The following is a 23227-nucleotide window of genomic DNA, read 5'->3' as shown; positions in this document are numbered from 1 at the left end:
TGAAAACTTAAGAGCCAATGTATTTTTCCCTATATAGAAAATGTTGATTTATGTAAGTATATTTCATGATGAGAACTGACCTCGTGATAAAAACTTGAGTATATAAGCCTGATTATACGATGTTAAGCTTTACTACATGGTAAATGACTTGATGTAATCAAGACTTTTGTCAAAACAGTTTTATTCACAAAAATCTAAAATGAGTAAATAAAACATCTTGTTGAATCCCAAGCAAAACAAATTTAGTCTGTACTAATTCAAACCCCAACTGCACACACTAGCCTGCGTGTCGACATCTTGACAGTCCTTTACACTTCATCTTGAGCATCAGATATGTCTCTGAATCCCCAGTAGCACCCATCTGGTGAGGCAAATCCAGCTCTGATTGACTGGACAACATATGCTGGTAAAACTAAACAATTTTCTCTCCCCAGTCTCTCCTTGTAGAGCCTTCCAGAAAGTGTCGGTATACTGCCAGATGATACTGTCTGAAAAGAACACAAACACATTAGCTGGCTAACCTTTGTTCCAATAAAAATGATTAATGACTGGAGTTAAAAAGGACTCAAGGTCTATGACAGATTTTGGATTTTTTTGAGCGATCATGTCAACTTTTTTTTTTCCCTTTTCCCCCCCAATTATATCTGGCCAATTACTCCACTCATCCGAGCTGTCCCGGTCACTGCCCCACCCCCATTGCCGATCCGGCTAGGGCTGCAGACTACCACATGCCTCCTCCGATACATGTGGAGACACCAGCCGCTTCTTTTCACCAGACAGTGAGGAGTTTCACCAGGGGGATGTAGAGCATGGGAGGATCACGCTATTCCCCCCAGTTCCCCCTCTCCCCTGAACAGGCGCCCCGACCGAACAGAGGAGGCAGTAGTGCAGCGACCAGGACACATACCCATATCTGGATTCCCACCTGCAGACACGGCCAATTGTGTGTGTAGAGACGCCTGACGAAGCTGGAGGTAACACGGGGATTCGAATCGGCGATCTCCGTGTTGGCAGGCAACAGAATAGACCGCTACACTACCCGGATGCCCAGAGATCATGTCAACTCTTAACAGTTCCCTGATATTTAGCACAGCAGTTTCTTAGCATCTTGACAAGATCAGCGAGCAGCAGTATGGTTTCATGCCCTGAAAGAGCACTGCAGATGCCATGTTTGCTTTGAAAATGTTGATGGAGAAGTATAGAGAAGGCTAGAAGGAGTTACATTGTTTCTGTGGATTTAGAGGAAGCATATGACAGGGTACCAAGGGAGGAGGTGTAGTATCATATGAGGAAGTCGGGAGTGACAGAGAAGTATGTAGGAGTGGTGCAGGATATGTATGAGGGCAGTGTGATAGTGGTGAGGTGTGTATTTGGAATGACAGATGGGTTCAAGGTGGAGGTGAGATTACATCAAGGTTCTTTAACCGAAGGCTTATCAGGACAGCACACATGAATATTACAATCACCAAGGATAACATTTTGTCCCATTTTGGCACAACTGCGGTCAGTAAACCAGAAAACTAAAACCCATGTTCATTCTGGTTGGTCTGTACACCATGGCACAAATTGTAGCTTGAAACTAGAACTATTAGCGGCAGTTGTGTTGGGGCTAATAAAATTATAGTCGGGGGGGGAGTTCTTGCATCATTTGTTCTCTTTCCTGATTCTTCTCCCCTCAACTAAATCTCACTCTCTCTTTTTTCCCCATCTGCAGTACCCAGTTCCATGTGTTTGAAATTACTCGCCAGCTCCCACGTTTCGCCATGTATGACAACGCAGTTGACCCCACAGCTGCTCCACCCACCGGGAGAGTCTCCTTCATCGTTAATGACAGACCTCAGCGGGTATGCCTTTGGTGTGTCTTTTTCTTGGGAGGCAGAAGGATGGTTAGAATAAAAATAAACAAACGGGCTATGTTTCCATAAAAGTGTCAAAAGTAAACATTAAATTTGTCATTGCAAAAAATGAATAGTGAGTGACTTTCCCCTTGCATTGGAGACAATAACATTGGTTAGTGTCGGCGCAGTGGTTAGCACGATCACCTCACAGCAAGAAGGTCCTGGGTTTGAGACCCAGGGTAGTCCAACCTTGGGGGTTGTCCCGGGTCATCCTCTGTGTGGAGTTTGTATGTTCTCCCCGTGTCTAAATGGGTTTCCTCCGGGGGCTCCGGGTTCCTCCCACAGTCCAAAGACGTGTAGGTCAGGTGAATTGGCTGTACTAAATTGTCCGTAGGTATGAATGGGTGTGTGTGTGTGTGTGTTGGCCCTGTGATGGCCTGGTGGCCTGTCCAGGGTGTCTCCCCGCCTGCTGCCCAGTGATTGCTGGGATAGGCTCCAGTGTCCCGTGACCCTGAGAGCAGGATAAGCGGTTTGGATAATGGATTGATGGATGGATGGATATTGGTTAGTGATCAGAAAACAAAGCATCACAGAACGTGTCCATATCCAAACACTGAAAGAATACTTACGTTACATCTTTATTAATCCAACAGATTCATATCTATTGGTATTTATTGAGTAATATCTATATCAACAGCAAAGTTAGACAAAAATTATCTTCCATATTCAATATTTTGCCTAAAAATACTTTGTTGGACCCAGGGAAAAATATATGTGTTGTTTGGCTGAATCACTGAGCTGCCACAGCAAGTAGTACAAATCACCTAAGTCTTGTTTTGCTGGTGAGAATTTTATTTTTATTTAGCATGTGCGTCAGTCATATTGAGTATAGGCAAATGTATGTTTGCATTTGTGTGCGTGCATGTGTGTGTGTGTGTGTGTGTGTGTGTGTGTGTGTGTGTGTGTGTGTGTGTGTGTGTGTGTGTGTGTGTGTGTGTGTGTGTGTGTCTGTACAGGTGGTGATGTGGCTGAATCAGAATTTCCTGCTTCCAGCGGGGATAGAGAGTCCTGATGTCACTTTTACTTCACTAAGGGGAGGAGGACTTTTGTCCATCAGTATGGCTAGCAATGGACAGGTACACACACACAAACCGCCATTGTTCTAGGGTACAGGCTGCAAGCTAGTTTTATTTTCACCACCATTCACATACTGCAACTCAGTGCAACCCCAATGTAAATCCAGTTGTCTCGTGGTTCATACAACCAGTCCCAAAGGAAAAAACAAAAACATGTCAGTGGTACTTGGGTCTTTTGCTAGATTTACCAGCTAAGTTGTACTTTGACAATGGAGCTAACATTCTAAACATTTGTTGTAAGACTTCCTACTAGGGGCATCTGGGTAGCGTAGCGGTTTATTCTGTTGCCTGCCAACACGGGGATCACCAGTTCGGATCCCCATGTTACCTCCAACAGACACAATTGGCCGTGTCTGAGGGTGGGAAGCCGGATATGGGTATGTGTCCTGGTCGCCGCACTAGCGCCTCCTCTGATCGGTCGGGGCACCTGTTCAGGGGGAAGGGGGAACTGGGAGGAATAGCGTGATCCTCCCACGCGCTACGTCCCCCTGGTGAAACTCCTCACTGTCAGGTGAAAAGAAGCGGCTGGCGACTCCACATGTATCGGAGGAGACACGTGGTAGTCTGCAGCCCTCCCCGGATCAACAGAAGGGGTGGAGCAGTGACCAGGATCATCAAAAATAATAATAATAATAATAATAAAAATATCCAAGAATGAAATAGAAAAGGTGATCCTGTTTTGTCATTGCACAGTAATATATTGTCCACGGCAGACAAATCTAACTAGCATAGATATTCCTAAAGACATCATCTTACAGATGACAGTACTAAGACATTTGGCTTCTTGTGAGTATTTTGCATGTTTCAAAATATCTAGTTTTGTTGGGTTAGTTGTTTCTTTAATACATTTGAATAATTGCAAATGTTTGTGGGATTAAATCTGACCAGCTGAAATAGGTATGAGAACTTATATTTGTTATCTAGCCTTTGGTAAGGTGGTGTTAATTATAACAAACTTAAAACAGTCTCTTGGCAGTTGCAATGTGAAAAGACCTGAAATCAGACAATACTTTGACTACTGCTTTGTCCAAGCAGATCACTCTGAGCACTGATGACATTGACCTAGCAGGGGACTTGGTGCAATCGTTGGCCTCCTTCCTCGCCATAGAAGACCTATCAGTAGAGGCAAACTTTCCAGGCTACTTTGAAGAACTACGCAATACCCTAACAGAGGTAATTCAATTCAATTCAATTCAATTTTATTGTTGTTAAAAATGAAATGAGGACTGTGGCTTCACCAAACAGTGCAAGACAGACACAGACAAACACAGCAAACACCGTATAAGATATACACACATGAAGACCAAAAGCTAAAAATAAGTTAAAAAAGAGCTGGAGTACAAAATATTTAAAAAATATCTACAGACATTCAGTGGGTAGCAAGGTTCAGGTGGGCAACAGCTTGTGGAAAGAAGCTGTTTTTGAGCCTGGTAGTGCGGGCTCTGAGGCTCCTGTAGCACCTCCCAGAGCGCAGGGGGGAGAACAGTCCATGGTTGGGGTGGGTGGGATCTCTGCTGATGCTCAGACCCCTTCGAAGGGGTCTGCCTGCCTTTCTTATAGTGGGCCTGCCTTTCTTATAGTGTGGTGACGGGGTAAATAAGACAGATATCACATTTATATTATGCACTATAGCAGTCTTAGATACAAAGGTACCCTTATATTTCTCTCTTTGTCAACTCCATCATCACAGTGTATAACCAGGGGATGTATTACTAGCTTTACTCGTAGCTTAAATAGTAACTTTACTTACTCCTCCATTACCAGGTACTTCCTTCGCCCACCCACAAGGCATCTATGATATAATATGATGTGATATTATAACATGCATGGATAAGTAGACACGGTAGCCCTTGGCTAACGGGTCGGACCCTTTAGTCGACTGGTTAACGTTGTCGCCCACGGTGCAGGAGATACGGGTTCGCGTCTCGGCTGCGGCGGTTCCTGCGGTTGCCCCCCAAATTCGCTACATTGGTGTCGGATGTGGGATGCGTGCGGATGCACTTCCCAAAGGAGGGGGGTAGTGTAACGTGCATGGAGAAGTAGACACGTTACTACCCCCCTCTTTCGGGAAGCGTGGCCCCACACTTCAGCATATCAGCTCTCTCACGCCTCTGGGCGCACGCGCTTCCGATGACCTCATGGTCTCACCATCCCACTTCTGACACCAATGGAGCGAATTCGGGGGGGCAACCGCAGGAACCGCCGCAGCCGAGACGTGAACCTGTATCTCCCGCACCGCGGGAGACATGACTAACCGCTCAACTAAAGGGTCCGACCCGTTAGCCCTTGGCTAATGGGTCTGACCCTTTAGTTGAGACCCTTTCCACAATGAGCCTATCAAGCTCCTTGATCTCCTTGGTTCAATAACTACATCTTCCTTTCCTCATAAACTCCAAACTAAGGATGAACAATATTGACATTTTTGCTGACAACCAACTTCAGTGGTCATTTCAGCCGATATCGATAACAACATTTTTCATTTCATTGCATTGTATGATGTATATTGATGTACAGTGCAGAGTCACTTGGCACCTTCTCTCAGGGACCTTTTCCCCTGGTATATTCTGAGGTCCCTCATAGTGTTCACCTTTTTTACAGCTACAGGAGAAAACCTAAAGCCTCTTTATCTGTACTGTTGGCTTCCTACTCATTATAAATGTGTTTCCAAGTCTGTAAATATGGATTTTGCTTGTGAGTTGTCTTCCACCCCTGCTCTTGCAGACTCTTGGGGTGTTCTTATTTCTTATCTGTTCATAGAAAAATGCACTGTACCGCAGAAAAACCTGTAAATGAGGTATATGACAGGAAGAGGCTTACATTTAAGCTGAGCCTCAGGGCATTGGTTGCTTTGCTGCAATTGTACCATGTCCATTATTTATCACAATCTCATGTTGTGCTATTTCTGTGCTAGGTGGATGAGTTCCACTCTGTCCATCAGAAGTTAACTGCAGCCATGGCCGACCACTCAAACTACATCCGAAACATGCTGGTGCAAGCAGAGGACGCTCGCCTTATGGGGGATATGTGAGTTAAAACTGTGTAGTATCTTCTTCACAGCACTTTAAATTGGCTTTATCTATTTGTATGTATATATGCTTAGACATTACATGTCCAAAGAGTTTGACCAATAAAAACCTAAAAGTGTGTATTTACGTACAAACTATATTCACAGCACTAACCTGCACTTTAGAAAAATAATGAGGGATATGAGGCTTACGAACAATGATTAATGTGGCACAGTGGTGCAGTGGTTAGCGCGGTCGCCTCACAGTAAGAAGGGCCTGGGTTCGAGCCCCGGGGTAGTCCAACCTTGGTGGGTCATCCGGGGTCGTCCTCTGTGTGGAGTTTGCATGTTCTCCCCGTGTCTGCGGGGGTTTCCTCCGGGTGCTCTGGTTTCCTCCCACAGTCCAAAGACATGTAGGTCAGGTGAATTGGCCATACTAAACTGTCCTTAAGTGTGAATGTGTGTGTGTTGGCCTTGTGATGGCCTGGCGGTCTGTCCAGGGTGTCACCCCACCTGCTGCCCAATGACTGCTGGGATAGGCTCCAGCGACCCTGAGAGCAGGATAAGTGGTTTGGATAATGGATGGATGGATTAAAGCCCTCGTATGAGTGTACGTATAGAACCGCAGTACTTGACTCGCATATGTACCAGGGTACTGCAGAGAAAAAGAAGACCCAATAGGAATTGAATGTAAACCAAAAGACATTGGTACATGTGCTACTTTTTGTCACATGTTTCACCAATGTCTATAACGCCCAAATGTGACACGTCACACCATGTTTGAACCCCTGGTAAATGTTCTATGTGTTATCACTGATATTAAAAAGAACTGTTGGTTAGTTGCCGTCCTGCTGAACAAACAGAATACATTCCGTTTATAACTTGATAAACTTTTATAGTTTTTTCTATGAAAGCATAATGCTTGCTTGCTATCTTACTAGCTGCTGACTAATGCCAAAGTGGACACCATAAAAACAGGATATTTTGCCCGGGATATGTCGAGACAGTTATGTTTAGGTGTAAGATTATAATATAAGAGATGGTTAAATTTAGGTTACTTTGAGTTTGATGCAGTTAAAGTCATAGTAAGATCTGGAGTAGAGTTTTGCAATGCAAAATGCATTGAAATTCATCATTACTGAGTCCCGACCGGAGCAGCCTGTGTCAGAATTATTCATGAGCCGACTAACCACACAACGTCGTGTGCCTCATGCTGTTGCAAATGTTCTGAAAGTCAGATCATATCATAACCATCAATTGCACATCATCTTATGATAATGTAGTCACTATAAATATTAGGCAGTATAAAGAGTTATAGTCCATCCATCCATCCATTATCCGAACCGATTATCCTGCTGTCAGGGTCACGGGGATGCTGGAGCCTATCCCAGCAGTCATTGGGCGGCAGGCGGGGAGACACCCTGGACAGGCCGCCAGGCCATCACACAGGGCCGACATACACACACACACACACACACACACACATGCACATGCACACACGCACATTCATACCTAGGGACAATTTAGTATGGCCAATTCACTTGACCGACATGCCTTTCGACTGTGGGAGGAAACTGGAGCCCTCGGAGGAAACCCACGCAGACACGGGGAGAACATGCAAACTCCACACAGACGACAACCCGGGATGACCCCCAACGTTGGATTACCCCAGGGCTCGAACCCAGGACCTTCTTGCTGTGAGGAGACCACACTAACCACTGCGCCACTGTGCCGCCTAGTTATAGTCCAGTTGTTCATAAATATTTTAAATAGACTGTGATGATCACTTTGTAACATTTAGCTCCATTCACCGTCATGTATTCTACTCTGTTTTTTTGGGGGGGTTTTGGGATCCCCCCCCCTTTCTCCCCAGTTGAATTTGGCCAATTACCCCACTCTTCTGACCCGTTCCAGTCGCTGCTCCACCCCCTCTGCCGATCCAGTGAGGGCTGCAGACTACCACATGCCTCCTCCGATACATGTGGAGTCACCAGCCGCTTCTTTTCACCTGATAGTGAGGAGTTTCACCAGGGGTACGTCGCGCATGGGAGGATCACACAATTCCCCCCAGTTCCCTGTCCTCCCCGAACAGGTGCCCCGACCAATCAGAGCAAACGCAGCGACCAGGACACATACCCACATCCGGATTCCCACCCGCAGACACAGCCAATTGTGTCTGTAGGGACGCCCGACCAAGCCGGATGTAACACGGGGATTCGAACCGGCGATTGCCATGTTGGTGGGCAACGGAATAGACCACCACGCCACCTGGACGCCCTGTATTCTACTCTGTTTTATAAATGCTCAGCACTGCCCCTGATGTTCAAAGAGTGGTTCTGCATTGTTTCTTTTGCTGTCTCATTGCTGTCAGTGGCACTGGTTTGGCGTTCTCCCTCTGTAGGCTTTGCAGTTACCCTGTCTGACACTGTCTGTCTCTAGCAAGGTTATGCTAGAGACAATAGCTAACATCCTCAGATGTCCAAATAATGAACACTTTTGTAGCCGTTCATTTTAATATTAGCTGTTGCGTAGGATTTTTCCTGCAAGAATTATATGGCACATAGTGTTTATGTCTCCCATTGCAGGCAGATGGGTCAGAATAAGGCAGGAAGTGGCAGGTTTGAAGAAGGCAAGTTGTTATGGCTAACAAGTACATACAACTGAGCAACCTGGAAGAAGACTTTTACTTTACTGCCAACCTTTAGGGCAGCATCAGCCCAAGAGGTAGAACAGGTTATTTGGTAACTGGAGGGCTGCTGGTGCTGGTTCATTCCTTGGCTGCTCCCAGCAAAAGTTGTTGAGATGTCCCTGAGCAAGACACCTAACCCCCTACCTGCTTCCAATGAGCTGGTTGTTACCTTAAACGGTTGACACCATGCAAGCGAAATGCAGTCCATTTATCAACACATACCATTTCATACCCAGGTTCAACCACTTTTTTTTTTTTGGGGTGATGAGAAAGATGCTGACACTAAAGCAGTGGCACCTCGTTTTTTTTTGTTTTTTTTTTAACTCTCTGGGATCTGGATTCCTTGGATTCGGAGTGCTCAAAGAGTAACACAGTCCCCAATATCACTGTAGGTATCAGTCCATCCATCCATTATCCATACCACTTATCCTGCTGTCAGGGTGACGGGGATGCTGGAGCCTATCCCAGCAGACACTGGGCGGCAGGCGGGGAGACACCCTGGACAGACTAACTTCATGACTGTAGCTTTAAGTAACTTAAATTTTAAGCCAGGAATGTAAACTGGCTAGTAAGTTAGTTTAGGCCCCAACACTGGTAAAACTTAAGTGAAACTGAGACAGGCTAACAACCAATTCTATGTCCCGAAATCACTGTCTGTCTGTCTGTCTCTGTCTTACTCTTTCCTCATGCTGCTTTTCCCTTCATCGCTCTCATTTTTTGTCTCTCCTCTGTCTCCAGGACAACTATGAAGAAGCGCTACAGAGAGCTGTATGATTTGAACAGGGATCTCATTAACGAGTATAAGATCCGCTCCAACAACCACAACGCCCTGCTGGCCTGTCTCAAGTCTGTCAACCAGGCCATACAAAGGGCTGGGAGGCTGCGAGGTAAGCCGGGGAGCGAGAGCGTGTGGCCGTGTGGCTTTGTGACAGTGTACTGTGCCCAGGAAAGTGAGAGAATGTGTGTTTCAAAGCATTAGATGCATATTCTGCAGTAATGTGGCTGTACTCCTGTTCTGTGTAATACTTACTACATAAGCAGACCATGTCACATCCCATAATACACAGTTCTACTTTTACACTCACAGGGCAACCAAACTACTTACTCTTCCAGGTCTTTTGGGTCACTGTAAACCTTGCTTGTCTCTCAGCCACTCAACTGATAATTTGACAAAAGTCATTCAAGTTGAGTCGAGTCAATTTTATTTGTGTAGCCCAGTATCACACATTACAAATTTGCCTCAGGGGGCTTTACAGCAACACAACATCCTGTCCTTAAACCCTCACATCGGATAAGGAACAACTCCCTAAAAAAACTTTAACAGGCAGAAAAGATAGGAAGAAACCTCAGGGAGAGCAACAGAGGAGGGATCTCTCTCCCAAGATGGACAACGTGCAACGGATGTTGTGTTTACACAGTTTACACAATACAACACTGAAAGAGGACAACACAATTATAATGGATTTATAAAATGTAAGAAGAATATGATGAGGAGGATGCCAAGCAGTGTCCAGACGCCACCGGAACAGCCCAGGACCCGAGCCACGCGACCACCATCACCATGGAGACCTGGGAAGAGGACAGACTACATGTGCACATAGGGGAGACTCACATCACACCACTCACACACACAGGAGAAGAGACAAGAAACAACATTAGTCACACATCAGACTATAAAACTGAAACAGAATAACGAGAGTATATGGATTTATAAGATACATAAAAAAATGTGATGAGGGGGATGCCAAGCAGTGCCCAAGTGGTGATCACCATCACCATGGAGACCTGGGAAGAGGACAGACTGCACGTGCACACAGGGGAGACTCACATCACACTATTCACACACACAAGAGAAAGGAGAAGACATCATTCAGAGAGTGAAAAAACGTGATCGAAGAGAACAGTTTGCAGTAGTCATAATCTTTTTTTCTTCTCCTTTTTTCTCCCCAATTGTATCCGGCAAATTACCCCACTTTTCCGAGCCGTCCCAGTCACTGCTCCACCCCCTCTGCCGATCCGGGGAGGGCTGCAGACTACCACATGCCTCCTCCAATACATGTGGAGTCACCGGCCGCTTCTTTTCACCTGACAGTGAGGAGTTTCACCAGGGGGATGTAGAGCGTGGGAGGATCACGCTATTCCCCCCAGTTCCCCCTCCCCCCCAAACAGGCACCCCAACCGATCAAAGGAGGCGCTAGTGCAGCGACCGGGACACACACCCACATCCGGCTTCCCACCCGCAAACACAGCCAACTGTGTCTGTAGGGACGCCCGACCAAGCTGGAGGTAACACAGGGATTCGAACTGGTGACCCCCGTGTTGGTAGGCAACGGAATAGACTGCTACACTACCCGGATGCCCAATAGTCAATAATCTTTATATTCTCGTTGGCAGAACAGTGGCTGGTAAATTCATTGAGACGGAAACTGACCCACTGTGCAGTACAGGTTGTGAAGCACTCAACTTAAAGGCATCTAACTGAAGGTTGAGGCAGAAAGATGAGTTTTACATCTGGATTTAAAGGACTCAACAGACTTGGATTGTCTGACGGCAGCAGGCAGGTTATTCCACAAGAACGGGGGCTTGTTGTTGTTTCATATATATCATGTAGTGACATTTACTTTGTTACTTGATTCTGTTACAAAACAACTGAACAACACAAAGAGTATTCAAAACACTGACTACTTCTGTAAATAAAAGAACAAAGCCCTTGGTTTGGCGTTTTGACTCGGTTCAATGTGAGACGACCTCGACTCTTCAGGAACAACCTCAAGATGAGACTAGTTGCCCTGTATACAACTAGAAATGTAGACATTTTCCTTGAAATCGACCCTCATGTATCTCTCTCTTTCTTTCCCTGTCTTCAATTCGTTGTCCTCCTCAGTGGGAAAGCCAAAGAACCAGGTGATCTCTGCCTGTCGAGATGCCATCAAGAGCAACAATATCAACACGCTGTTCAAGATCATGAGGGCCGGCACCGCTTCCTGCTGAGTCACGTCTGCAGAGAAAAACACGGTGAAAGAAAAAGGGAAACGCACTTGAGAACATCTGATTCGTAACATTTTTGTAGCGTCTCATCATTTCACCACCCGTTTCCAGCACAGCACCAGTATGGACCAAGTCACCAGGACAGCGGACCCAGAAGGACGTCTACAGGAAGACACCGGGGTAGTGAAATGAGCACAGTAGCATCAGTTTCTTTATCAAATGTTTTGTTGCTGTCATCCATCTTTGTGCAGTGACTTTATGAAAGGAAACATGTTGTAAAACCCGAGTTAGAACCTGCAGAAGTATGTGGTCACTAACTCCAAAGCATTTCCGTTAGACTTGATTCAGCGTACGGATACCGAGAATAGTTTTGCACTATGAGAAATTAAACACCGCTGGCGTATTGGCCTGGTGAGGTACTGAGGTTAACACTTTGTTAATAAAGATCGTAGCCAATCTCTGGCCATTGTGCAAAGTGATGAATTATTCCTGCAGACATCAGAAGAAGTCAACACACAGCCAGGAGCCCACAGAGCCCAACACGGTGACTTTTACTCCCGCTCCATCCCGTCCCTGTGAGAGTGCTCCCATCCCAATCCTGTAACTCAGTATAAGAAAAAAAAATGGCTGCCATCTCGTCCCGGTCCAGGAAAAATTACCTTCGACCCCCCCCCCCTTTTTTTTTTTTGTTTGTTTGAGGGGTAGGCTACTTATTACGCATTGCAACAGTGTTGATTTGAGGTTCTGGTCAGTGGCTGTTCATTCTTACAGGTACTTGTTCTTAACTCTGGACAGTATTTTCATTATTATTATTATTTTCTTGCTTGTTATGTTGCACAGATTAAGCTGTTTGGTATCTGTCAGACTGCCAGAGAGCGACGTTGTGAGATAAATTCATAAAACAGTGACGACGCACATTGTTAGGATGTAAGTTGTTAACCGGTTTTGCGTTGCAGTGCAGTTTTATTCTCTGAGTCCGACTCAGTTGTGGGTGATTTTTGTCGTCACACGGCTTAACGTATCAACCCATATACATCATACACTGCTCTGGTTGGTGGAACCAGCAGACAAAAAATGACAGGACAGAATTGGAAACAGAGAATGGCTAGAATTTATTTCATAATCAAAAAATACTGCACATTTATGAGGGAAAAAATAGAAATTGACTTTTTAATTTAATTTTTTTTTCTGATCAGTCCCAATCTCATTAAACTTTTTCTGGTCCCACCCTACCCATGGGATTGATCATGAAATTGACTCCCATCCCACTGGAATCCCATATCCTATGGGATTCCCCAACAGATGTCCTGCTCTAACAGCTGAATGTATTTTTCTGTCTCTCAAAGGAAAATTTCACCGCTCACATACGTCCAGGTAGTGCTGATGGTCTATATTGTCTGTTAAAACTTGAACTGCTTTTGTGTAACTTTTTTTTCTGATTTTGAGATACTTTATTGATCCCCATGGAGAAATGCTTCCTCTGGATTTGACCCTCCTAGCTATGTGGCTAGGAGCAGAGGGCAGCCACTGTGCAGCACCCGGGGACCAACTCCAGTTCATCTTGCCATGCCTCGGTCAGGGTCACAAACAGGAGTATTAACCCTAACGTCTACTACTACTACTACTACTACTACTACTACTACTACTACTTCCGGCTGTTCCCGTTAGGGGGCGCCACAGCTGATCATCCATTTTCCATCTCTTCCTGTCCTCTGCATCCTCCTCTGTCACACCAACCACCTGCATGTCCTCCCTCACCACATCCGTAAACCTCCTCTTTGGCCTTTTTCTTTTCCTCTTCCCTGGCAGCTCCATATTCAGCATCCTTCTCCCAATATACCCAGCATCTCTCCTCCACACACGTCCAAGCCATCTCAATCTTGCCTCTCTTGCTTTGTCTCCAAACTGTCCAACCTGAGCTCTCCCTCTAATATAATAATTCCTAATCCTGTCCTCCCTTCATCACTCCCAGTGTTAGGGCTCGGTCTGTTGACCAACCTGGCAACCAGCAATGAGAGCGGGGGAAGGGCGCGTCTGAAACACCTGCAGCCTACCTACTCGTTAACCACTCTAGTATAAGTTTGTTTGCTTTCCAGAACTCGTCGCGAGTTCGTCCTGAACAGTCCCGTGAGTATATTCTTCGTCTCGAGTTTTGTGACATTTCTGTGTCTCCCGGTGGAGTACAGATTGTAGTATTCTCCGTGTTTTTGCTTGTTTGATTATTCCCTTGTGTCAGTTCTCCTTGAGAGCTTGTTCGGAGAAGAACTCTCTTTGTGTTTTCCCCATTGGATTTTCCCATCGTGATTTTCTAGTTGAGATCAAGTTTTTGATATTCTAATTTCTCCTCTCTCACTGTGGATCTTATTACTCGGTTGGACTTCTACATTAAAGGAGCAGTTTGTGTTTTTTCCCCTTTCGGACTTTAAAGGAGCAGTTTGTGTTTTTTTTCCCTTTCGGACTTTAAAGGAGCAGTTTGTGTTTTTTTCCCTTTCGGACTTTAAAGGAGCAGTTTGTGTTTTTTTCCCTTTCGGACTTTAAAGGAGCAGTTTACGTTTTTTCCCTTTCGGACTTTAAAGGAGCAGTTTACGTTTTCCCATTTTTAAGAAGCTATTCTCAAGTTCCGCCTGAAGCGCCTCCCCCTTCTGTCCAGGCCCGGCCGGCTCTCCTCTACGAGTCCTGCCAGGTTGGTGCTTTACTTTGTCTTGTGTTGTCGCTATTGGGTTCGTTCTACAAACCATAACAGTACGAACTCGCCTTCACTATGAACCCAGACAACCCAGACGCCAATCCTGTCCAGGCTGCTCTCTATAAGCAGATTCAGCTTACAGCCTCCCACGGCCAGCAACTACAAGAGGCCGCTGTTGCCATGCAGGGCCTCCGGGCTCAGGTGCAACCCCTCCAGGCTTCGGTGGATTCTCTTTCGGCCCAGCAAGCGGCGCTCGCGAGCCAACAAGAGGAGGTTCTTAAGCAGTTGCAAACTCTCACAGCGGCTATCACCATCCAGCCAGCTGTCCCACCAGTTCCGGCCGCCCCTCCTCCAGCAGTGCCCGCAGCCGTTGCCTTAGACAATCCTACCGTTTATGTTTCGGATTTCCGGGAGCCCAGTATCTCCAATCCCAAGCCTTTTGATGGCAACTTTGAGACCTGTGCCACGTTCATCATGCAGTGTGAGCTTGTCTTCGCCCACCATTCCAGGGGGTTCACCACAGATGCTGCAAGAGTTGCTTACGTGACTAACCTGCTGACTGGCCGCGCTGCTCAGTGGGCCACTGCTTCCTGGTCCATGGGGGCCAGTTTCTGCTCTTCCTACGATGACTTTGTGGCTGAGCTTCGGAAGGTATTCCATCATCCAGTGTACGGTCAGGATCCGGGTGTCCGATTGAGCAGGATCCAGCAGGGCAGTGGCAGTGTCACTGACTACTCAGTCGAGTTCAGGCTGGCTGCGGCTGAGAGTGGCTGGAACGACCAGTCACTTCGGGTAACCTTCCGTAGGGGCCTCAGCGATGCCGTCAAGGATCAGCTAGCCACCCGGGAGGATCCTACCTCTCTCGACGACCTTATCAGCCTTGCCATCCGCATCGATGGACGTCTCCGCGAGAGAGGGCGCGAGCGAGGTCTACGGGGAACCGTTTCTACCTCTCAGCCATCCAGAGCTTCCGAAGGGGGCTCTTCTTCGTCGCACTCCACTTCCCCTGTGGCAAGCCTCTCCTGACAGAGGAGGAACCTATGCAGCTTGGGCGTACACGACTGACTCCCGCTGAACGTGAGGCCCGGTTCAAGGCAGGTCTCTGTCTTTACTGCGGTCTTAAGGGACACCGGATCAGCGAGTGTCCTACGCGGCCAAAAGATTAGGCTCACTGGGACCCCGGGAGATCCTAGTGAGCCGTCTTTCCTGTTCCCGCCATCCTGCTCCGGCTAACCATCTTGTGAGCGTTACCCTGGCTTGGGCAGACCAGCGGCTCACTGTAGGCGCACTCATCGATTCGGGAGCTGATGGGTGTTTCTTGGACTCTACGTTTGCTGCTCAAGCTAACATTCCATGTGAGGAATTGGATAGGCCAATAGAGGCCTTTGCTCTGGATGAGCGCCGCCTGGCCAGTGTTACCCGACAGTCCTGTCCCGTGTCTCTCACTATTGCTGGAAACCATGTGGAGAGCCTTCAGTTCTTCGTCATCCAGTCTCCCTTAGTTCCTGTGATCTTGGGGCGTCCCTGGTTGGCTCAGCATGAGCCACACATTGCTTGGTCGTCTGGTAACATTTTGGAGTGGAGCTCCTCCTGTCACGCCCGGTGTCTTCAGGCTGCACCTGGTCCAGCAGTCCAGACTGTTCCGATTGCCCCTCCTCCCGATCTTTCCTCTGTTCCTCCCGAGTATCATGATCTCGGGGAGGTCTTCAGCAAGACGCGGGCTCAGTCTCTCCCTCCGCATCGGCCATATGATTGTGCTATCAACCTCCGTCCTGGGGCCTCTCTCCCTAGCAGTCGTCTTTACAGCCTTTCCATTCCCGAGAAGGCTGCTATGGACGATTACATTTCAGAATCGTTGGCGGCAGGGCTCATCCGACCCTCATCCTCCCAGGTGGCAGCTGGTTTCTTTTTCGTTAAGAAGAAGGATGGTGGTCTCCGACCCTGCATTGATTATCGCCAACTCAACGACATCACCATCAAAAATAAATACCCCCTGCCTCTGATGAGCTCCACCCTCGAACCCCTGACCCAGGCGACTGTCTTCACTAAGCTGGATCTCCGGAACGCCTACCATCTCGTTCGGATCCGGAAAGGGGACGAGTGGAAGACAGCCTTTAAGACTCCCCGTGGTCATTATGAGTACCTGGTAATGCCGTTCGGCCTCACCAACGCCCCGGCGGTGTTCCAGGCACTCATGAATGACATCCTTCGCGACATGCTCGACCAATTCGTTGTCGTCTACCTTGATGACATCCTCATCTTCTCCAGGTCCCTCGAGGAGCATGTCCAGCACGTGCGGCAGGTTCTCGAACGCCTCCTTCGTAACCGGCTGTTCGTCAAGGCTGAGAAATGCCTGTTCCATTCTGAGTCAGTGGACTACTTAGGTTTTATCGTGGAGGGAGGCAAGACTCGAGCTGATCCTCGCAAGATCAAAGCGGTGGTGGAATGGCCGGATCCTAAGTCACGTAAGGAACTGCAGAGCTTCCTCGGGTTCGCGAACTTTTACAGGAGGTTCGTCCGAAACTACAGCTCTGTAGCAGAACCCCTCACCCGTCCAACCTCCCCCTCTCAGCCGTTCGTCTGGTCCCCAGCTGCTCGCTCTGCATTTCTGTCGCTCAAGGAGAGGTTCACCAGTGCCCCCGTCCCACTCCATCCCGATCCCAAGAGGCAGTTCATAGTTGAGGTGGACGCTTCGGACACCGGATTGGGGGCTGTGCTCTCCCAACGATCAGAGACCGACCAGAAGGTTCATCCTTGCGCGTTCTTCTCCCGCCGGTTCCTTCCCGCCGAGGAGAACTACGATGTTGGTAATCGGGAGCTTCTCGCTGTAGTGGCTGCACTTGAGGAATGGCGCCATTGGCTGGAGGGGGCAGAGCATCCATTTACCATCTGGACTGATCATAAGAACCTGACGTTCATCCGGGCAACCAAACGTCTCAATGGTCGGCAGGCACGGTGGGCCAGTTTCCTCAGTCGGTTCGACTTCACACTGACTTATCGTCCTGGCTCCCGCAACACCAAGGCAGATGCTCTGTCTCGTCAACACCTTAAGGAACCTGTAACGGTGGAGCCAAGTCCCATCCTCCCTGAGACCAAGGTCGTTGGCGTGGTGACCTGGGGCCTTGAAACGGTGGTCAAGCGCGCCTTGCGCTCCAGTCCAGCCCCGAGCAACGTGCCGCCTCGCCGACTGTTTGTTCCGGACTCAGTGAGGTCTCGGGTCCTCAAATGGGGCCACACCAGTCAGCTCGCTTGCCACCCTGGAGTCCACCGCACTTTCACTTTCATAGCTCGACGGTTCTGGTGGCCCACTATGAGGAGGGACGTCAAGGAGTTCGTCATGGCCTGCACCATCTGTGCCCGCAGCAAGGCCTCTCACCAGGCACCGGCTGGTCTGCTGCAGCCCCTTCCTATTCCCAGTCGGCCCTGGTCCCATGTGGCGTTGGATTTTGTCTCTGGACTTCCTCCGTCTCAGGGCAACACAGTGATCCTTACGGTGGTGGATCGCTTCAGCAAGGGTGTTCACCTGGTGGCTTTGCCTAAGCTTCCTTCTGCTTCAGAAACCGCTGACCTCCTGATGAGCCACGTCTTCCGTTTGCATGGACTTCCCAAGGACATTGTGTCAGACAGAGGGCCCCAGTTTGTTTCCCGTGTGTGGCGTGCTTTCTGCAAGGGGTTGGGCGCCTCGGTCAGCCTTTCGTCGGGATATCATCCGCAGACTAACGGACAGACTGAGAGGATGAACCAGAGTGTGGAATCTGCTCTCCGTTGCGTCGCTGCCAAGAAGCCAACCTCCTGGAGTCAGTTTCTCCCCTGGGTCGAGTATGCGGTCAACTCCCTGGTCAGCTCCGCCACCGGCCTCTCGCCCTTTGAGGCATCCCTGGGTTACCAGCCGCCCGTCTTCTCTGCACAGGAGTCCGAAGTGGAGGTTCCCTCGTGCAGACTCATCTGGACCGCTGTCGTCGTGTCTGGGAGATCACCAGGGCTGCGCTGCTCCGTGCTACGGAACGTGCCAGACGAGGAGCTAACCGTCGCCGATCCACAGCACCAGCTTACCAACCCGGACAGAGAGTCTGGCTGTCCACCAAGGATCTCCCCCTTCAGTCCTCTGCCAAGAAGCTGAATCCCCAGTTCGTTGGACCCTTCGAGATCCAGGAAGTACCCAGTCCTGCAGTTGTGCGTCTTAAGCTCCCGGCCTCCATGAAGATCCATCCGGTTTTTCATGTGTCCCGAGTAAAGCCTGTCTCCGAGAGCCCCCTTATGCCTCCGGCCCCAGCTCCGCCTCCCCCTGAGATTGTGGATGGGCATCCACAGTGGAAGGTCCGTCGGCTGATGGACGTCCGACGCAGGGGACGGGGGTTCCAGTATTTGGTTGACTGGGAGGGCTATGGGGTGGAGGAACGAAGCTGGGTATCCCGCCAGCTCATCATGGACCCTGGTCTGCTCGCTGAGTTCTATCGCCGTCACCCTGACAAGCCTGGCAGGTCGCCTGGTGGCTCCCGTAGAGGGGGGGGGTACTGTTAGGGCTCGGTCTGTTGACCAACCTGGCAACCAGCAATGAGAGCGGGGGAAGGGCGCGTCTGAAACACCTGCAGCCTACCTACTCGTTAACCACTCTAGTATAAGTTTGTTTGCTTTCCAGAACTCGTCGCGAGTTCGTCCTGAACAGTCCCGTGAGTAAATTCTTCGTCTCGAGTTTTGTGACATTTCTGTGTCTCCCGGTGGAGTACAGATTGTAGTATTCTCCGTGTTTTTGCTTGTTTGATTATTCCCTTGTGTCAGTTCTCCTTGAGAGCTTGTTCGGAGAAGAACTCTCTTTGTGTTTTCCCCATTGGATTTTCCCATCGTGATTTTCTAGTTGAGATCAAGTTTTTGATATTCTAATTTCTCCTCTCTCACTGTGGATCTTATTACTCGGTTGGACTTCTACATTAAAGGAGCAGTTTGTGTTTTTTCCCCTTTCGGACTTTAAAGGAGCAGTTTGTGTTTTTTTTCCCTTTCGGACTTTAAAGGAGCAGTTTGTGTTTTTTTCCCTTTCGGACTTTAAAGGAGCAGTTTGTGTTTTTTTCCCTTTCGGACTTTAAAGGAGCAGTTTACGTTTTTTCCCTTTCGGACTTTAAAGGAGCAGTTTACGTTTTCCCATTTTTAAGAAGCTATTCTCAAGTTCCGCCTGAAGCGCCTCCCCCTTCTGTCCAGGCCCGGCCGGCTCTCCTCTACGAGTCCTGCCAGGTTGGTGCTTTACTTTGTCTTGTGTTGTCGCTATTGGGTTCGTTCTACAAACCTTAACACCCAGTGAAAAACTTAGCATGTTCAACTCTGCCACCTCCAGCTCCGCCTCCTGTCTTTTCGCCAGTGCCACTGTCTCCAAACCGTACAACATAGCTGTGTATTAACCCTAACATGCTTGTCTTTTTTTGATGGTGGGGGAAACCGAAGCACCCAGAGAAAACCCACCGCAGACACATGGAGAACATGCAAACTCCACACAGAAGACGACCTGGGACGACCCCCAAGGTTGGACTACCCCGGGGTTCGAACCCAGGACCTTCCTGCTGTGAGGCGACAGCGCTAACCGCTGCACCACCGTGCCACCCAAATTTGCAGAGAAGACAGCCTTTCCCTGTTCAGGGAGCCTGCACCACAGTTATTACATGTGCCATTAAGCGGTGTGAGGACGCAGCCCTCTAGACATGCCAGCTACAGTGTTAATGCTTTAAATACTCCTGCACACTCTCAAAATACAACGTAGCGTATGAGTTAAATAAACAAAATATTGCTAACCCATGGCTCGCTCCTGTTCGTTGTCATGGTTTCTTTATTTAACAATGGAACTCATGGAAACCGGGATTCAGTTTCTGTTGGCATGGTAGGATAGTTTGTACACGAACACCACCAGTCACTGAAGGCTCTCTGTGTTGCCGGCTACTCCCACTCGCTGTAGGTGTGCATGCCACCACCGCAGCAGCAGCCTCTGCCCCTCTGTTGGATTTCTTTGGCACTGTATTCTGGTTCATGTAAGCATGGCTGGGTGCTAGATTCTTCCTAAACATCATCAGTCACCGTGTCTTCAGTGGAGACACGCTAACATCACTTTGCCGTCCAAACAATTCTAGGCACAACAGCCGAGTGTGTTGCTGTAAATATGGCTGCTTTGCTTTTCCAGGAGACACAGGAGCCACTCTGCACTGGTGGAGATTCAGAGTCGAAACTTAACTCTCTGTGTGGCTCTAGTGCCCCACAGTGACAGCAAAACCTCATTGGAAGTAATTGAGGCTTCTCCAGCTGGCTATAGCAACACAGAAAACATTGGAAAGTCTGCTGGACATTACAGACATAGAAACCCTATGACTAATAAATACAGTTATGTCTTTATGCATACTTAATAATCCAGGTAAGGAAATCACAGGAAGTTGAATCAGTTCAGCTGGACACAACGTTTAAGGAGAGAAACGTTTCATCACTCATCCAAGTGACCTCCAGTCTCAACTGACTGCAGCTATCCTCACCCTTATAAACAATACAGTGGTATAACGACTGAAACCAACAATCGGTTTCATTTCAAACTACCATGCTCATTAACTAGAGTTACAGTAGTCATGTGTACTATTCACAGAGGATTGTGGAATATTTGCAATCACAGCATTATAAGATGGCGACATAGTATGTACTCTTGGGCTCCCTTCCTTGGTTCAGGGATGGTCGTTCCCTCTTCACATAGATGGCCTTTTTGACTCCCCGTTCAAAATAGCTTTCCTCCCTATCAAGGGTGTGCACATCTTCGTCCTTGAAAGAGTGGCCACTGGCCTGTAGATGGTGTAGACCAGCGGTGGCTAACCATGTGCCATGGAGAGCCATATGTATGCAGGTTTTTCATTCCAACCTGACACCACACGAGGTGATTTCACTGATACATTCTTCCTCTTTGACTGAAGGATTGCTAATCAGGGAAATCACCTGGTGTGGAGTCCGGCTGGAATGAAAACCTGCATATATACATGGCTCTCCAAGGCACATGGTTAGCCACCCCTGATGTAGACTGTGAAGTCCTAGCCTGATGTGTTTTAGCTCTCCTGTGTTGTGCCATCCTCTTGGCCAGCGTCTGTTTGGTTTCCCTGATTTACAAGTCACGGCAACCCTCCTGGCACTTAACAGTGTGCACTATATTGCTCTGTTTGTGTTGGGGGACCCAATCCTTGGGGTCGACCAATTCACAGAGGATTGGGGGATAGTTGCAGTCACAGCATTGTAAGATGGCAACAGATATACTCTTGGGCCCCTCCTGTATGTGAATAGTACACATGGCCATTGTCTGTGAATGTTCTCATTCATCCAGGTCATGGTTATCCAAAGGAGTCGAATCAAGTGCAACTGGACTTGGTATATACACATGGCCATTGTAACTCTAGTTAATGATCATGGTCATTTGCATATGAGACTGATCGTTGTTTTTGGTTGTTACGCCACTGTATTGTTTATAAGGGTGGGAATACCTGCAGTCAGTTGAGAAGGAGAGAGATGGAAATGTGCTGACAAGCGAGGAGAGTGTGTTGAGAAGGTGGAAGGAGTAGTTTAAGGGGCTGATGAATGAATAAAATGAGAGAGAGAGAAGATTGGATGATGTGGGGATAGTGAATCAGGAAGTGCGGTGGATTAGCAAGGAGGAAGTGAGTGCAGCTATGAAGAGAATGACAAAATGGAAAGGCGGTTGGTCCAGATGACATGCCAGGAGTAACAAAGGAGGACAGGATTACGAACGAGTATATTAGAGAACAGCTCAAGTTGGATGGTTTGGAGACAAAGCAAGAGAGGCAAGATTGAGATGGTTTGGACATGTGTGGAGGAGAGATGCTGGGTATATTGGGGGAAGGACGCTGAAGATGGAGCTGCCAGACAAGAGGAAGGCCAAAGAGGAGGTTCATGGATGCGGTGAAGGAGGAAATGCAGGTGGCTGGTGTGACAAAGGAAGATGCAGAGGAAAGGACGAAATGACAATAAATGATACGCTGTGGCGACCCCTTGTGGGAGTAGTGGAAAGTAGTAGTAGATTAACTGCATATTCACATCAAGTTCGCCAGGAAGGATATGAAAAATGACAGGTTAGCCTTCCTTGACTGTGAACTTGCAATTGGTCATGAGGGACGTTTGATTGTTGATGTTTACCATAAACCAACACATACTGATCAGTACTTGGATTAGATTAGATTAGATTAGATTGTTTTATTAGCCACACGACCAAGGCCGGTGGAATTTGTTTTTGGTACACATTAAACTCTGCAGCACAATACATACATGGACAACAAAAGACACTCCACATATTATTATGAACTATACAGTTACACAATAACAGAAATAAACACATCACGCACAACAATTAGGGGAATAGTGGTATTTATGCCAATGGTGTGTGAGGAGGGGACTATAGGGAGGATTTCAGAGTCCTGACGGCTAGGGGTAAAAAACTGTTTGTGAAGCATTTAGTCTTAGTGGACAGTGACCTGTAGCGCTTCCCTGAAGGAAGGAGCTGGAAGAGGTGATGAGCAGGATGTGAGGGATCCGAGATGATCTTCTAAGGTTTGACTCTCATCATCCACTGGAGCACAAACTAGGAGTCATCAGGACACTGTACCACTGAGCTGACAACGCCCCCACCGACACAGCAGCCGGGGAAGGGAATAAATCTCACATTAAACAGGCCCTGGTTAAGTGTGGTTATCCTAACTGGGCGTTTGTCAAAGCCAGGAAGATGCCCAAACAGTGCACCAGCCGATCGAACAGAGGAGAAGGACAACAGCTGTCTAAGCATATACCTAATGTGATTCTGTATGTGGTGGCTTTGTTGGAATAGTTGAGATGCATAACCATGGTGGTCCAGTGGTTAGCACTGTTCCC

General features: G+C 48.0%; 1 protein-coding gene across 2 annotated transcripts in view; it reads left to right on the top strand.

Moving 5' to 3' along the window:
- Window positions 1-12105, top strand: part of bbs2 (Bardet-Biedl syndrome 2) — a 51021-nt gene extending 38916 nt beyond the window's left edge. The window contains exons 13-19 of one of the 2 annotated variants that reach the window (XM_056281947.1): window positions 1715-1844; window positions 2855-2974; window positions 4010-4147; window positions 5886-5998; window positions 9406-9554; window positions 11552-11682; window positions 11767-12105. In XM_056281947.1, the coding sequence (XP_056137922.1) occupies window positions 1715-1844; window positions 2855-2974; window positions 4010-4147; window positions 5886-5998; window positions 9406-9554; window positions 11552-11658 (757 nt within the window). In that variant the 3' untranslated portion in view covers window positions 11659-11682; window positions 11767-12105. Of the gene's footprint in view, window positions 1-1714; window positions 1845-2854; window positions 2975-4009; window positions 4148-5885; window positions 5999-9405; window positions 9555-11551 lie in introns of both variants that reach the window. The other variant, XM_056281946.1, reaches the window with a different exon arrangement.
- Window positions 12106-23227: the final 11122 nt, after the last annotated feature.

This window comes from Lampris incognitus, chromosome 6, assembly GCF_029633865.1.
Source record: "Lampris incognitus isolate fLamInc1 chromosome 6, fLamInc1.hap2, whole genome shotgun sequence".
Taxonomy (NCBI): Eukaryota; Metazoa; Chordata; class Actinopteri; order Lampriformes; family Lampridae; genus Lampris; species Lampris incognitus.
This window is presented reverse-complemented; position numbering and strand designations above follow the sequence as displayed.